The 14,507-nt window shown below is 48.8% G+C and overlaps 3 protein-coding genes and 1 non-coding gene across 4 annotated transcripts; all 4 read right to left on the bottom strand.

Moving 5' to 3' along the window:
• Window positions 1-483: 483 nt before the first annotated feature.
• LOC149346800 (uncharacterized) lies at window positions 484-1,691 on the bottom strand. The gene has a single exon (XM_089585452.1). The coding sequence runs from the start codon at window positions 1,666-1,668 to the stop codon at window positions 484-486; it is 1,185 nt and encodes a 394-aa protein (XP_089441578.1). The 5' UTR covers window positions 1,669-1,691.
• A 122-nt stretch (window positions 1,692-1,813) lies between these two features.
• Window positions 1,814-1,885, bottom strand: TRNAD-GUC (transfer RNA aspartic acid (anticodon GUC)). Its single transcript has one exon. It is a non-coding gene; the product is annotated as a tRNA-Asp (tRNA).
• Window positions 1,886-2,481: 596 nt separating this feature from the next.
• On the bottom strand, window positions 2,482-3,541 carry LOC149346798 (uncharacterized). Its single transcript, XM_089585451.1, has one exon. It carries the CDS (start codon window positions 3,487-3,489, stop codon window positions 2,482-2,484), a length of 1,008 nt encoding a protein of 335 aa, XP_089441577.1. The 5' UTR covers window positions 3,490-3,541.
• Window positions 3,542-7,855: 4,314 nt separating this feature from the next.
• LOC149346797 (uncharacterized) lies at window positions 7,856-9,407 on the bottom strand. The gene has a single exon (XM_089585450.1). The coding sequence runs from the start codon at window positions 9,065-9,067 to the stop codon at window positions 7,928-7,930; it is 1,140 nt and encodes a 379-aa protein (XP_089441576.1). The 5' UTR covers window positions 9,068-9,407; the 3' UTR covers window positions 7,856-7,927.
• Window positions 9,408-14,507: the final 5,100 nt, after the last annotated feature.

The following is a 14,507-nucleotide window of genomic DNA, read 5'->3' as shown; positions in this document are numbered from 1 at the left end:
TGAATATGGCGCAACCACCTGATCCACCAATCGCGTGAGAAATACACACATCGAAATGAGCACGAAAATTGGACACCATTCGGTCGGTGAGCTCCTGGCTCTCAATTTTTGTCTCTTGGATTCCCACTATATGTAAGTCATTATCTAAGAGAAGGCGACTAAGCTGACATTGTCGTCGTCTTGCTCCAAGGCCCCGTACGTTTAACGTCGCTACCCGTAGCGCTCTTTCGATATTAACCGCCATGGTTACACGGTAGAATGGTGCCCATTACAATAGCCCAAGGGTCTGTGGTCATGATACTGTGGCGATAAGCGCGTCGAAGGCCAGGAAAAAAAAAGGAAACTCTAACCAACAAAAAAGGACAGTCCAAGTAAACTTGGCACCTCTTTCCAAGCCCGAACACGAAAAACGAACCGCTCATGATGAGGGCCATGGCGTTTACGGAAACCCCTCCCAACCCACCTTAGCTGGACAAACTAAATTTACGGGGGCGGTTTACCCGCCTGCCGCGAATCGACCGGAATGTTCGGTCGCGGCTTCAAGGTAGACCTCCGCATACCTGGGGCTTTGGTGGGTGGCTCGTCTCCGCCCCCGCCGTCCTCCTTCGTCCCAACGCTAAGGGTCTTGTCGTGTGGTCGTTTCCCCGCCAGCAGGCTGGCTGAAGCGCTAAGGATGTCCATAACCTCGGGTTCTGAGGTGCTGGGAGCCGCTTCATAATCAACTGAGGTTTTCAGCTCGGCGCTCACAGCTGTCGAAGAATCCTGCGAAGGCGGTTGATGCTGCTCTGCAGTAACCGCTTCGGTTCCGGGTTGCTCCTGCTGCGGCAGTGGAATCACCGTATTTTCGGCTACCTCCGTTCTTGCACTTGCCACCGATGCTGCATCCTCCATATCCGCCTCGTCCATGAGCAGGTTTGAGGCGTCGTCGGTGGTTGTCAGTCCTGTTACGCTGGCATACGTCCGCTCGCACTGGCTGCTCTCATGACCGAAGCGTCGGCACGCACTGCACTTGGGGATGCGGCAGTCGCGACGAATGTGGCCCGTGCCACGGCACCGAAGGCAGAGCGGAGCCCTACCTGGCACGACCACGAGGGCCAACTCTCCGGCGACGCTCACCTGGTGCGGCAGGTCGTCCAACTTTACGCCCGGCTTCAACTTCAAGGTGACCAGTCTGGTAGTTGAGCCCTTATCTGCTAGGCCATGCACCCGCCACCGCTCTCGGCCGACGTCTGTGACCTTCCCGTACGGCTCGAAGGCAAACCGTACGTCGTCGTCGGGCACGCTGTGTAGCAACCAATGCACTTTCATGCGAACGTCCTGGTTGGCAGGATCAATTACGATACAGCGGCACTTTTTCACCAGCAGCTCACCCATGCCGACAATCTTTTTCACCGCATCTTCGTCCTTGAAAGTCACCGCCCACACATGGCTCATGCGGTAGGCTCCGAGGGCAATCACTTCCGGCAGGAGCGATAACTCGGCGAGCGCATCGCGAAAATCTTCTGCCCGATACGGGCGGGCCCTAACATCACAGTGTAGAAAAACGGTGTTCAAAACAAAACGCCCTGTTGGCAAACTAGGCAAAACAACTTGGTACTCATTGTCTGAAGCAATATTCCTGTTACCGCGGCCCTGCTGGGCCGCTGAAGCCGCTCCTACGGAGCCCATGACACACACGTCCGTCACGCTCGGTGGCCGGAAATGGAATCCTATACTAACGAGGAGAGATGGAAGAGGGGAGCCACCGGTGTCGGCCATGGCTGAGAAGCCTACTGCCCGTGAATGTGCCGGCATGGAGAGAAAAAAAGATGAGCTCCCCGTCGGGGAATCGAACCCCGGTCTCCCGCGTGACAGGCGGGGATACTGGCCACTATACTAACGAGGAGAGATGGAAGAGGGGAGCCACCGGTGTCGGCCATGGCTGAGAAGCCTACTGCCCGTAAATGTGCCGGCATGGAGAGAAAAAAAGATGAGCTCCCCGTCGGGGAATCGAACCCCGGTCTCCCGCGTGACAGGCGGGGATACTGGCCACTATACTAACGAGGAGAGATGGAAGAAGGGAGCCACCGGTGTCGGCCATGGCTGAGAAGCCTACTGCCCGTAAATGTGCCGGCATGGAGAGAAAAAAAGATGAGCTCCCCGTCGGGGAATCGAACCCCGGTCTCCCGCGTGACAGGCGGGGATACTGGCCACTATACTAACGAGGAGAGATGGAAGAGGGGAGCCACCGGTGTTGGCCATGGCTGAGAAGTCTGCTGCCAGTAAATGTGCCGGCATGGAGAGAAAAAAAAGAAGAGCTCCCCGTCGGGGAATCGAACCCCGGTCTCCCGCGTGACAGGCGGGGATACTGGCCACTATACTAACGAGGAGAGATGGAAGAGGGGAGCTTTTTTTTTTTTTTCTTTATTGCCGTCTGTGACATGAAAACAAAAATGTACAAATGATAAAAACATCAGCCTAATTCGGCTGACGTATCAGGGCTTAAAATCTTCTCAATGCGACCAGTTCATCAAATACAGTAATCCATTCAGGTGGGTCAGCTTGTGCTCGGTACACTTCTCTCAAGCTCGCAACACTTTCAATAAAGTTTTCGCGCACCAAGCGAACGTTAACATCCGCGTGTCGCACTTGCATCCGTGTCCTCCAGAGGCTGTGGAGGCCCAGAAGCATGATTAAATCATACGGTACTCCTGCTTCATTCTGAATTGGCAGGAATCTGATGCCGTAGGGGTCCAGGGGAAAATCTTTTTTGACTGTTCGTTGTAGCACATCCCAATAGAAAATGGGGTCCCAACAGTCCAGAAATACATGTTCTACTGTTTCAGGTTTTTTGCATAAGAGACAGTTTGTGGTCCATGGGACAAAAATCCCCTTTTCGTGCAGCCACGTTTTAACAGGAAGTGTATTCGAGTGCAATTTAAAGAAAAAAGATTTCGTAGATGGGTTCACAGGCATATTTTTAACTCTCTTTAATACATCGTGCCCTGGGCCTCCACGATAAGGTAACCGGTAGATTGGGGTCGGTAACATGGTGTCCACCAGATCCTTATACAGCTTTTGCTTTGACACTTTAGATAAGTACTCAAGGGAAAATCGCACATGGAGCAGCCTAAAAGAGAGTACAACTTCTCGCATGTACCCATTGACAGTGCCACACATATTCGCACAAGATGAGACGACAAATTCAGGAAGAAGTCTCTGCAACCGCACTTGGATAACACTAATAAGAAAATTATCCCTTTGATTTCGGAGAAAGAAAAAACGCGAAACAACTTGACGCAGAAATAAATGCACAAGGCCGAGGCCTCCTTTTTTCACTGAAAGAAACAAATTGGTACGGCTGGTTCTCTCCCAGTTTGACGACCAAATAAAAACAGCAAACACTCGATGCATCTTTTGAATACTGGCCCGAGATGCGCACAGCACATTCATCAAATACCATATTTTGGATACAAGGAAAAGATTGCAGACGGAGGCTCGCGCAAACATTGATAACTGCCTCCCTTTCCAGGCATCTGCTTTCTCCCTCGCCCTTGACGTATCTTCATTCCAGTGTTCACTTGCATCGCGATAATACACTAGGGGGACGCCGAGATATTGCGTCGGCAAAGACGACCATCGCATCCTGGAAAAGTGTTCAGGCATCGCTTCCCAGTCGCCATGCCAAAAGCCAGAGCTTTTGTCCCAGTTTATGAGACACCCCGTTTGTTTGCAGAATTTATCCACCGTGCTGATCACCTCAGTAATGCTGCCTCTGTCTGAACAGAATACCGCAATATCGTCCGCATAAGCAAGGATTTTGACGTGAGTCGACTGCAATCGAAAGCCCCGTGATGCTCTCACTTTTGATGATAGCTAAGCACAGTGGCTCCAAGTAGGCCGCAAACAGCAGAGGCGATAGCGGGCATCCCTGCCTTACTGACGAATGAACTGCTATCCTGTCTGTGAGGTCACCATTAACAATAATGCGCGTGGTGCAGTTTGCATATGCCATCTTAACACCTTCTGCAATAATACGGCCTACATTAGCGTGCTCCAAAATGCTGAAAATGACATCATGGGAAACGCGATCGAAGGCTTTTGCCAGATCTAGCTGCATCATAGCGATGCGGTCCCCGAGCACATCGCAACATTCCAGCACGGTCCGTGCGACGTGCACATTTGTGGCGATACTCCTACCTTTGATTCCGCAAGTCTGGTGCGGCCCAACCAATTTCGTAATTATGCTCTGCAATCTCTTTGCTAAAACCTTCATGCACAATTTATAGTCCACGTTGGTGAGGCTTATCGGGCGATAATTTCCCGCCAACAACCTCTTTTCTGGGACATCTGATTTCGGAATCAGCACTATGTACGACGTGGTGAATGAGAGTCGCACTTGTTTTCTTTCGTAAGCTTCATCTAGAACTCGTAGCAGTAACTGAGCGACTGTGGGCTTAAATGCTTTGTAAAATTCGGCCCCTATTCCATCAGGTCCTGGAGCTTTTCCCGCTTGCAGGTCTTCGATTGCAGTCTCTATTTCTTTTGCAGTTATGGGCTGCTCAAGACGCTCCTTCACTTCGTCCTGAAGTCTCGGCAGGAGAGGCAAAAAGTCAACCAGGAAGGCCTCATTCATGTCACGCGTATGTCCAAGAAGCTCAATGTACTGCTCTTCAAATAGCTGCTTGATTGTAAAAGCGTCATTCGTGACTTCATCTCCGTTCCTTATCTGCCTGATTTGATTTTGGCAAGCATAACGCTTTTCGTCACACAAAGCTCGCTTCGTCGGCGTTTCACCAGCCCACAGTTTCTGTGTCCTTGCGCGTATAACGGCAGCTTTATACCTTTCAGTGTCTAAGCGTTCGAGCAGGCTTTTCACCTCCCTTAGGTCCTTAGAAAACTTCCCAGGCTCGGAGCTTTCCATGCCTATTAAAAATTGCAGTTGCTCGCGAGCTGCTTTTTCTTCCTGTTTTTCTTCGTATCGCTTCAAGCAACTTTTTTCAATGGCCCTTCTTTTTATCCACTCCTTGAAATCTTCCCATTGAACCGCAACAACGCTGGGTCGCTCCTCAAGCAGCTTCTGCATTTCATCCGCAATATCAGTTACGAATTCCTCGTCCTCTAAAAGCTTTACATTAAATTTCCAGAGATTCCAGTTAAATTTTGTTTTTCTTTGCTTTATGCCGAAACTTGCGATCACTAGGCAATGATCACTAAAAGCTACAGGTATAACTTTGCAACTCGTGCAAAGAGACACGAGATCAATGGATGCATAAATTCTATCCAACCTGGCATGACTATTACGCTGAAAATGAGTGAACTGAGGTTGATTCCCTTCGGTAAATATACTGCCAATATCCTCTAAGCTATTATCATAAGCCAGAGATTGAAGCAATTGAGCACTCTTGTCACGCACAGGCGTACCCTTCACTCGATCATTAGCGGCACACACACAATTAAAATCTCCCAATAGCAACAACACTCGGTCGCAAACAAGGTAGGGCTCCAAACGGGTAAAGAGATCAAAACGCTCAGATTCAACATTTGGAGCATACACACATATAATGCGCCAACATAAATTGGAAAAAGAAAAATCAACAACAATAAGCCGTCCACTAGGGCAAGAAAAAACCGACTCGACAGTGATGCCTAAATTATTTCGGACAAATAATACGCACCCACCCGAGGTGCCAACGGAATGGCAAACACAAACGTTAAAGGCTGCACGAAAGGTGGACACCATGCGATCAGTGGATTCCTCACTTTCGATCTTAGTCTCTTGGACTGCAACTATGTCAAGCGCGTTTTCAGCAAGCAGGCGGTTAAGCTGGCACTGACGCCGTCGTGCACCAAGGCCTCTCACATTCAAAGTTGCTACATGTAAAGCTGTGTCTAGTTTCATCGCCATGCCCTATGAAAAGGAGACTTGAGTCCCACAGTACCCCTCATAGTCAGCCGAGCAGTCTTCTTAAACTCACTGTGCATGTACGGTGTCGTCTTTCCAGATATCCGCGTGCAGGCGTCGGGAACCCATGGGTAATTCCTTCGCCAGCAGATCCAGATCCGTGCACACAGTCTGATGGGTACCACTCCCCACCAAAAAAAAAGACAACAAGGAAAAAAAAAGAAAAGCAAGAAAAAAACAGCACAAATGCACATTGCAGAACTACGGAGGCGGTTTCCCCGCCTGCCTTGTCTCGGCCATGACGTTCGGCCGCGGCTTGAACATCGGACGCCGGATTCCCGGGGCCTTCGACGGCGGTTCGTCGCTGCCACCATCAAGATGCGTCTTTTCGCCGGCGCTTTCCTCGCGGGAGCGTTTTCCAGCCGTTAGGGTGCCAGCCTCCTCAGTGAAGTCCATGCCTTCGGTGTTGGCAGGTTCAGCGCTGTCCAGAGCTTCGGCCGCGGCTTCTGGCGCGCCCTTCGGCGCGCCATCGCCACTCTGTTGAAAGGCACTCTGAACTTGTACTACACTCGCCGGTACCTCACTTGACGTCGCCTTCTGCTTCGTCAAAACCGTAAGCGACGGCCCTTCCCTCGCTGCTGGTTGCCCGTCTGCACGGGCTGCATCTTCCGCATCAGCCTCGTCCATCAGCAACTCAGACTTGTCTACTCCTGTACCGGGGCCGGTAATGCTCGCGTAAGTGCGGGCACACTGTCCGTCTTCATGGCCGAACCGTCGGCAGGTTCCGCAACGCGGGACTCGGCATTCCTTACGGATGTGCCCCGTACTCCGACAGCGTAGGCACAACGGTGGTCTGCCCGGCACAGCAACGAGCGCCAGCTCACCGCTAACATTCAGCTGGTGCGGCAGGTCGTCCAGCTTCACGCCAGCTCTCAACTTCAACGTGACGAGTCTAGTAGTCGAGCCTTTTTCTGACATACCACTCACGCGCCAGCGCTCGCGGGCAACTTCCGTCACTTTTCCGTACGTCGCAAAGGCAGCCCGAACATCCTCGTCTGGCACGTTGTGTAGCAGCCAGTGAAGTTTCAGTCGCACATCTTGGTTGGCCGGGTCAATCACCAAGCAGCGGCCTTTTTTCACTACCAGCTCACCGACACTAATAATCTTGGTCACCGCTTCAGCATCCTTGAGAGTGACGGCCCAGACGTGGCTCATCCGATACGCCCCCATTGCGATAACATCGGGGAGCAGCGACTGCTCTGCTAAAGCGTCGCGGAAATCTTCCACCCGGTACGGGCGGGCCCTGATATCGGCGTGCAAAAAAACCGTATTCAAAACGAACCGACCGGTAGGCAGTGCTGGCAAAACAACCTGGTAAGTATTTTCCTGTTGACTAGCCCTGTCACCGCGGCCTGACACGGCCGCTGAAGCCGCTCCATCGGAGCCCTGCATCCTGCGTCCGTTCACTGGCGTGGCCGGAAGCAGCAGGGCAGCCACCGGTGTTGGCCATGGCTGAGAAGCCTACTGCCCGTAAATGGGCCGGCATGGAGAGAAAAAAAGATGAGCTCCCCGTCGGGGAATCGAACCCCGGTCTCCCGCGTGACAGGCGGGGATACTGGCCACTATACTAACGAGGAGAGATGGTGGAGGGCAGCCACCGGTGTTGGCCATGGCTGAGAAGCCTACTGCCCGTAAATGTGCCGGCATGGAGAGAAAAAAAGATGAGCTCCCCGTCGGGGAATCGAACCCCGGTCTCCCGCGTGACAGGCGGGGATACTGGCCACTATACTAACGAGGAGAGATGGTGGAGGGCAGCCACCGGTGTTGGCCATGGCTGAGAAGCCTACTGCCCGTAAATGGGCCGGCATGGAGAGAAAAAAAGATGAGCTCCCCGTCGGGGAATCGAACCCCGCTCTCCCGCGTGACAGGCGGGGATACTGGCCACTATACTAACGAGGAGTTTTTTTTTTTTCTTTATTGCCGGAAAACAATACATGCGCAGGCATAAAAAGTCGCTAGCCAGACTTTGGCTAAGGCGACGGATTAAAACATTTTCATTTCGATCAATTTGTCCATAACTGCCACCCAGTCCGGTGGCTGAGGTTGACTGCGGAGAACATCTCTCAGAGAAACTACACTTTCTATAAAGTTTTCCCTGACTGGTTTCACATTTGCGTCTGCGTGCCTAGCCGCCATCCTAGTTTTCCAGATGCTGTGGAGGCCCAGTAGCATAAACATATCGTATGGCACTTCGCCACTTTCTATAGGCAGGAACCGGATGCCATATGGAGTAACAGGTAGCTCTTTTTTTAAAGTTCTTTGCAAGATATCCCAGTGGAAAACCGGGTCCCAGCAGTCGATAAAGACATGTTCGATGGTCTCGGGTTTTTTGCACAGTGTGCAGTCGACGTTCCATGGTACGAAAATGCCTTTATCGTTTAGCCATGTTTTCAGCGGGAGGGTACCCGAGTGTAATTTAAAGAAAAAGGATTTGACGTTCGGTCTTACCGGCATCTTCTTAACTCGATTTAGCACATCTTTGCCTGGGCCTCCGCAGTAAAAGGATCGGTATAAGGGTACAGGTATAAAGATATCTAACAAATCCTTGTACAATTTTTTCCTGGGTACAGCAGCCAGATATTCAGTCGAAAAATGAGAGCTCAAAATGTGAAAGGCAGCCACAACTTCACGTAAAAACCCAGTTACAGCACGATTCGTGGCTGGGAAACTGGACACAACAAATTCCGGTAACACATTTCCTAAGCGCACCTGCAACATTGTGCGCAACAAAGGATCGGTTTGATCACGTAGAAACAAAAATCTTGAGACAACTTGTTTCAGAAACAAGTTGGAAAGTCCAAGGCCACCTCTTTTGACCGGTAGGAACAAATTAGCTCGACTAGTTCGCTCCCAATTCGAGCTCCAAATAAAAACAGCAAACACTCTATGCAGCTTCTGCACGTTTGCTCTGGTGATGAGCAAAAACTGCAAAAAATACCAAATTCTGGCTATCAAAAATACATTGCACACACTTGCACGCGCGAAAACAGAAAGGTCACGTCCTTTCCATCCATCCGCTTTTTTCCTTGCACTCTGCGTTACCTCACCCCACAACTCTGTACTGTTCTTATAGTGCTCTAAGGGTACCCCCAAATACTTCGCAGGGGAGGTCGTCCATTGCATGTTAGCAAACACTGCGGGTGTGCTCTCCCAATCACCGTGCCAAAATCCAATGCACTTATCCCAGTTAACTTCGCACCCGGTCTTTTTGCAATAGGCCCGCGCAACTTTGACAACTTCTTTAACGCTTTCTTGGTCCGCGCAAAAAACAGCAATATCATCAGCGTAAGCAAGCACTTTTACTTGCACCGACTGAAGAGTGAAACCACAGATCCCATCATTGTGTAACAGCGATAACAGAAAAGGCTCAAGATAGATCGCAAAGAGCAGAGGCGAGAGCGGGCAGCCCTGCCTGACCGAGGAACAGACAGGCACAGGTTCAGTAAGCTGTTTGTTCACTATAATACGCGTTCGTACGCCATCTGTACACCTTGTAATATTACAGAGCCGACGTTGGCATATTCTAGAACGGCGAAAAGAATTTCGTGTGACACGCGATCGAAGGCCTTCGCCAAGTCAAGCTGCATCATGGCAACTCGTCCCACGAACGCATCGCAACATTCAAGTACAGTTCTAGCAATGTGCACATTCGTTCCAATGGTGCGACCTTTAATACCGCACGTTTGGTGCGGCCCTACAAGGTCCTTTATAACCTTTTGCAGTCTATTGGCAAGAATCTTCATAAACACTTTATAGTCGACGTTGGTCAGGCTTATCGGCCGATAAGCCCCAACGGACAGCAGTTTAGCCTGGTCTTCACTCTTGGGCACTAAAACCACGTGTGCTGTTTTAAATGACGGCGGCATTTTCTTTGTTTCATACATTTCAGTGAAGACGCAGTGCAGAGCATAAGTGAGTTCGGCTTTGAAACTCTTATAAAAATCACTGCCTAGGCCGTCAGGACCAGGAGATTTTCCGGTACTCAGTTCTTCGATCGCTCTTCCCACTTCGCTTACGCTGAATGGTACCTCCAGCCCTTGTTTTATTTCATCTCCAAGCTTTGGCATACGAGACAAGAACGTTTCTGTAAAGCCCTCTTCTTCAAGCTGACGGCGCCCAAACAATTCCCTATACTGTTCAACACACAGTTACAGTTTAATGCACAGTTACTCGAGGATGAACGTTTTGGTAGTAAAGTTAATGAATGTATTAAAGCATTGCTATCAGCAGAGCCTGGGAACTGGGTAATTAGATGGGAAGATTTCAAACAGCAAGTGAAAATGAACGCGATTGAAAGAGCAAGCGTTATTTGCCATGATAAACGTGTTAAAGAAAAAGAACTACATTGCCAACTTGACTTGCTCGTAAGCCTGGAAAGTTCCCAGCCGGGAAGATATAAGAAAGAGATAAGAGAAACAAAAAGTAAACTTGAGATTATCGAAAAAAACAAGTATGCAGCTGCCGTGATAAGGGCGCGTGCTGAACGTCTCTGGCTTGACCAAGTGCCTACTAAACGCTCGCTTAGTGACGAAAAGAAGTATGCGACTCAAAATGAAATAAAACAAATTAGGTACAGAAACGAGGTAACGAATGATAGCAAGATGATTCAGTTAGCTTTTGTTGAACACTATACTAACGAGGAGAGATGGTGGAGGGCAGCCACCGGTGTTGGCCATGGCTGAGAAGCCTACTGCCCGTAAATGGGCCGGCATGGAGAGAAAAAAAGATGAGCTCCCCGTCGGGGAATCGAACCCCGGTCTCCCGCGTGACAGGCGGGGATACTGGCCACTATACTAACGAGGAGAGATGGTGGAGGGCAGCCACCGGTGTTGGCCATGGCTGAGAAGCCTACTGCCCGTAAATGTGCCGGCATGGAGAGAAAAAAAGATGAGCTCCCCGTCGGGGAATCGAACCCCGGTCTCCCGCGTGACAGGCGGGGATACTGGCCACTATACTAACGAGGATTTTTTTTTTCTTTATTGCATGAATGAATACATCAATAAAATATCGTAGTTGTCGTGCCCCTTGGCAGACAACCGTGTCTAATGGACTTTCATTAACACAAGTTGGTCCATCAGACTCAATACATCATCCGCGCAATCTTGTTGCTTCAAGACTTCTCTTAACTTATACACATGTTCCACAAAATAACCACATACCGATCGTGCATCCAAGTCACAATGTCTTACAGCCATTCTACTCCTCCAAATGCTGTGAAGGCCCAATAACATAATCTGGTCATACTGTGCAACATCACTTTCAGTGGTCAAGTACCGAATTCCGCGCGGTGTCAATGGCAAGTCCTTTTTTAGGGTTCTTTGCAGAACATCCCAGTAGAACACCGCATCCCAACAATCGAGGAACACGTGTTCTACCGTCTCCAGTTTTCTACACAGGAGACAGTTCGAGCCCCAAGGAACAAAAAGGCCCTTTTCCTCTAGCCATGTTTTTACTGGTAGCGTTCCTGTGTGCAATTTAAAAAAGAATGTTTTGACGCCAGGTGCAACAGTCATCTTTTTAACTCGCCTGAGAACGTCTTTCCCAGGGCCTTCACAGTATAAGGTTCTGTACAGTGGCGCTGGAAACAACTGTTCAATAAGATCCTTGTATAAGCGCTTCGGCGTTACATTCGCTAAATACTCTAGCGAGAACCGCACTTGCAAAAACCTGAATGACCAGACAACCTCTCGCAGGAAGCGAGACACTGTGTACCGCCGAGCATTGCACGAAGAGACAATGAATTCTGGAAGTCCACTGGATAACATGGTTTGTATGAATGTTCGCAGGAAGGGGTCATTTTGGTCACGCAGGAAACAAAACCTTAAAACAACCTGCCGTACATAGAGATGCATTAGAGACAGTCCCCCGACCTTTACTCTCCGGAAGAGATTATCTCTGCGAATTCGTTCCCAATTGGACGCCCAAATGAAGACCGCAAAAACCCGATGAAACCTTTGGATATTGGTTCGTGCACAATATAATACTTGAAGTAAATACATGATCCTTGCCACAAGAAAGGTGTTACATACAGTTGCGCGCGCGAAAATAGAAAGATTACGGCCCATCCATCCCTTGGTCCGGTCCCGCATTTCTTCCGCTTTTTCATTCCAGTAATTGGTATTTTCCCCATATCTGTCCAGCGGGACTCCCAAATAAACTCCGGGAGTTGTAGCCCATCGGATCCCGCAGAACAATTCTGGTTCCAAGTCCCATTGCCCATGCCAGACTCCGAGACATTTATCGAGATTAACAGCGCTACCAGTTTGCCTGCAAAACCTTTCGGTTACTTGTAACCCTTCTACAATACTTTTGCGATCTTCACAAAAGAGGGCAACATCATCTGCATATGCCAGTATTCGCACCTCACACGCTCCCAACCTAAAACCTCGGATGTGCTCGCTCGCAGTTATCATCCTACAAAAAGGCTCCAAATAAATTGCAAAAAGTAGAGGGGACAGTGGACATCCTTGTCGAACAGAAGCCCTCACATCAATTCTTTCAGATAATATTTTGTTTACCATAAGTCGTGTCGAGCAACATGCATAAGCCATTTTTACCCCATTGAGAACAACCGAACCAATACCAATATGTTCCAACAAACAATAGAGTATTTCATGAGACACCCGATCAAATGCTTTTTCAAAGTCAATTTGAACCATAGCCACTTTCTTATTTAAAGCATCGCAGCACTCGAGCACGCTGCGTGCTACATGAATATTTTTAAATATGCTTCTTGTTTTTATGCCACACGTTTGGTGAGGCCCTACAATATCCTTTATGACGTATTGCAATCGCTTAGCTAACACTTTCATCAGGATTTTATAATCAACGTTTGTTAACGTGATCGGTCTATAGCTTGTTACTTTTACCAGCTTGGCAGGGTCATCTGTCTTAGGAATTAAGACCGTATGAGCATTGCTAAACGAAGGTGGCAGCCTACCGACCTCAAAACACTCTTTGAAAAGCTTATGTAGCATAGCAGCAATGTCATATTTAAAGCTCTTATAAAAGGCAGCAGTCAAACCGTCAGGTCCCGGCGACTTTCCGGCATTCAATTCCTCAATTGCTGTCTCTATTTCCTTAATACTTATTTCGCTCTCTAGTTCTTCAGTTATTTCATTTCCTAATATTGGCATAAGTGGCAAAAAGTTTTCCCGAAACCCTTCTTCACTTGGTGCTTTGCGTGAAAACAGCTCACGGTACTGTTCCACGAATGCACTCGAAATTTCACTTTGTTCACTGAGGATTCGTCCTTTGTATTCGATAACTGATATCTCGTTTGACCGCGCGTATCGCTTTTCATCTGTGAGCGCGCGTTTTGTAGGCATTTCACCAGTAAGCCATTTTTCTTTTTTTTTTCTTTATTGCCTTCAAGAAAACAACACAAAAATACAGACACCAAACTTTGAAAACCAGCAACCTGCCAGATCTTCCTGGCTGGCCATGTCAAGTTTAAAATTCTCTCAACAGAGTCAAATTTTCCATCCTGGGTAGCCAATCGGGTACACATGCTTGCAGTTTCATCACTTCCACAAATCTACGTACATTTTCCCGAAAATACATGCGGGCTGGTCTAGCGTCAGAGTCGCAGTAATACCCCGCCATTCTGGAGCGCCATATACTATGGAGGCCCCAGAGCCTTACCTGATCAAACGGGAACCCGTCCAGGTTTTCAATTGCCAAATATCTGATACCGTGGGGATGAAGCGGCAGTTCTCTTTTAAGTGTTCGTTGCAAAACGTCCCAAAAAAACACACCCTCCCAACAGTGAAGAAACACATGGTCTATTGTTTCGGGGCACTTGCATATTAGGCAATGCGAACCCCACGGTAGGAATAAACCCCTTCCCTCCAAAAACCCTTTAACTGATAGTGTCTCGGTATGCAACTTGAAGAAGAAAGTTTTGGTTCCTGGCTGTACTTGCATTCTTTTTACTCTTTTCAGAACATCCCCTCCGTGGCCTCCATCGTACAAAGCTCTGTACATGGGCACTGGAAAAACAACATCACACAGATCTGCGTATAGCTTTTTCCGCTTCACGTCACTTAAATATTCTCTCGAAAAACGCACAACAAGAAATTTAACGCTATCAGCAACTTCTCTGAAGTAACCTAAAGTTCTTCCGGAAAAATAATTTGTTCCCACAACAAAATCAGGCAAAACACGGGTCAACCTTAGTTGACACATAGTTCTCAAAAAAGGGTCACGCACATCTCGAAAAAAGAAAAACCTGTTTACAAGCTGGCGCAGAAACAGATGTCCTAGCCCAAGGCCACCATCTTTCACACGTCTAAACAAATTCGTCCGTCTGCACCGTTCCCAGGTCGAGGACCAAACAAAAACAGCTAAAATGCGATGTATCTTCTGTACATTTGCCCGGGAACAGTGCAACACTTGCATGACGTACCACAGTTTGCTTAAAAAGAACAAGTTACACACCGTCGCTCTCGCAAAGATTGATAAATGTGCCCCCTTCCATCTATCTGATTTTTCCCGTAGTTCGTTCGCTTGTTCTTTCCAATATGCATCACTGTCCCGGTAGCAATTTAGTGGCACTCCTAGG

This window comes from Amblyomma mixtum, chromosome 4 (assembly GCF_055824585.1).
Source record: "Amblyomma mixtum isolate Tamu chromosome 4, ASM5582458v1, whole genome shotgun sequence".
Classification (NCBI taxonomy): domain Eukaryota; kingdom Metazoa; phylum Arthropoda; class Arachnida; order Ixodida; family Ixodidae; genus Amblyomma; species Amblyomma mixtum.
The sequence above is the reverse complement of the archived record's forward strand: the minus strand, read 5'-3'. Positions and strand labels throughout refer to the sequence as shown.

Excerpts from the sequence above, each read along its gene's own strand:
- LOC149346800 (XM_089585452.1), bottom strand. The coding sequence starts at position 1,668 with ATGGGCTCCGTAGGAGCGGCTTCAGCGGCCCAGCAGGGCCGCGGTAAC.
- LOC149346798 (XM_089585451.1), bottom strand. The coding sequence starts at position 3,489 with ATGTTTGCGCGAGCCTCCGTCTGCAATCTTTTCCTTGTATCCAAAATA.
- LOC149346797 (XM_089585450.1), bottom strand. The coding sequence starts at position 9,067 with ATGCAATGGACGACCTCCCCTGCGAAGTATTTGGGGGTACCCTTAGAG.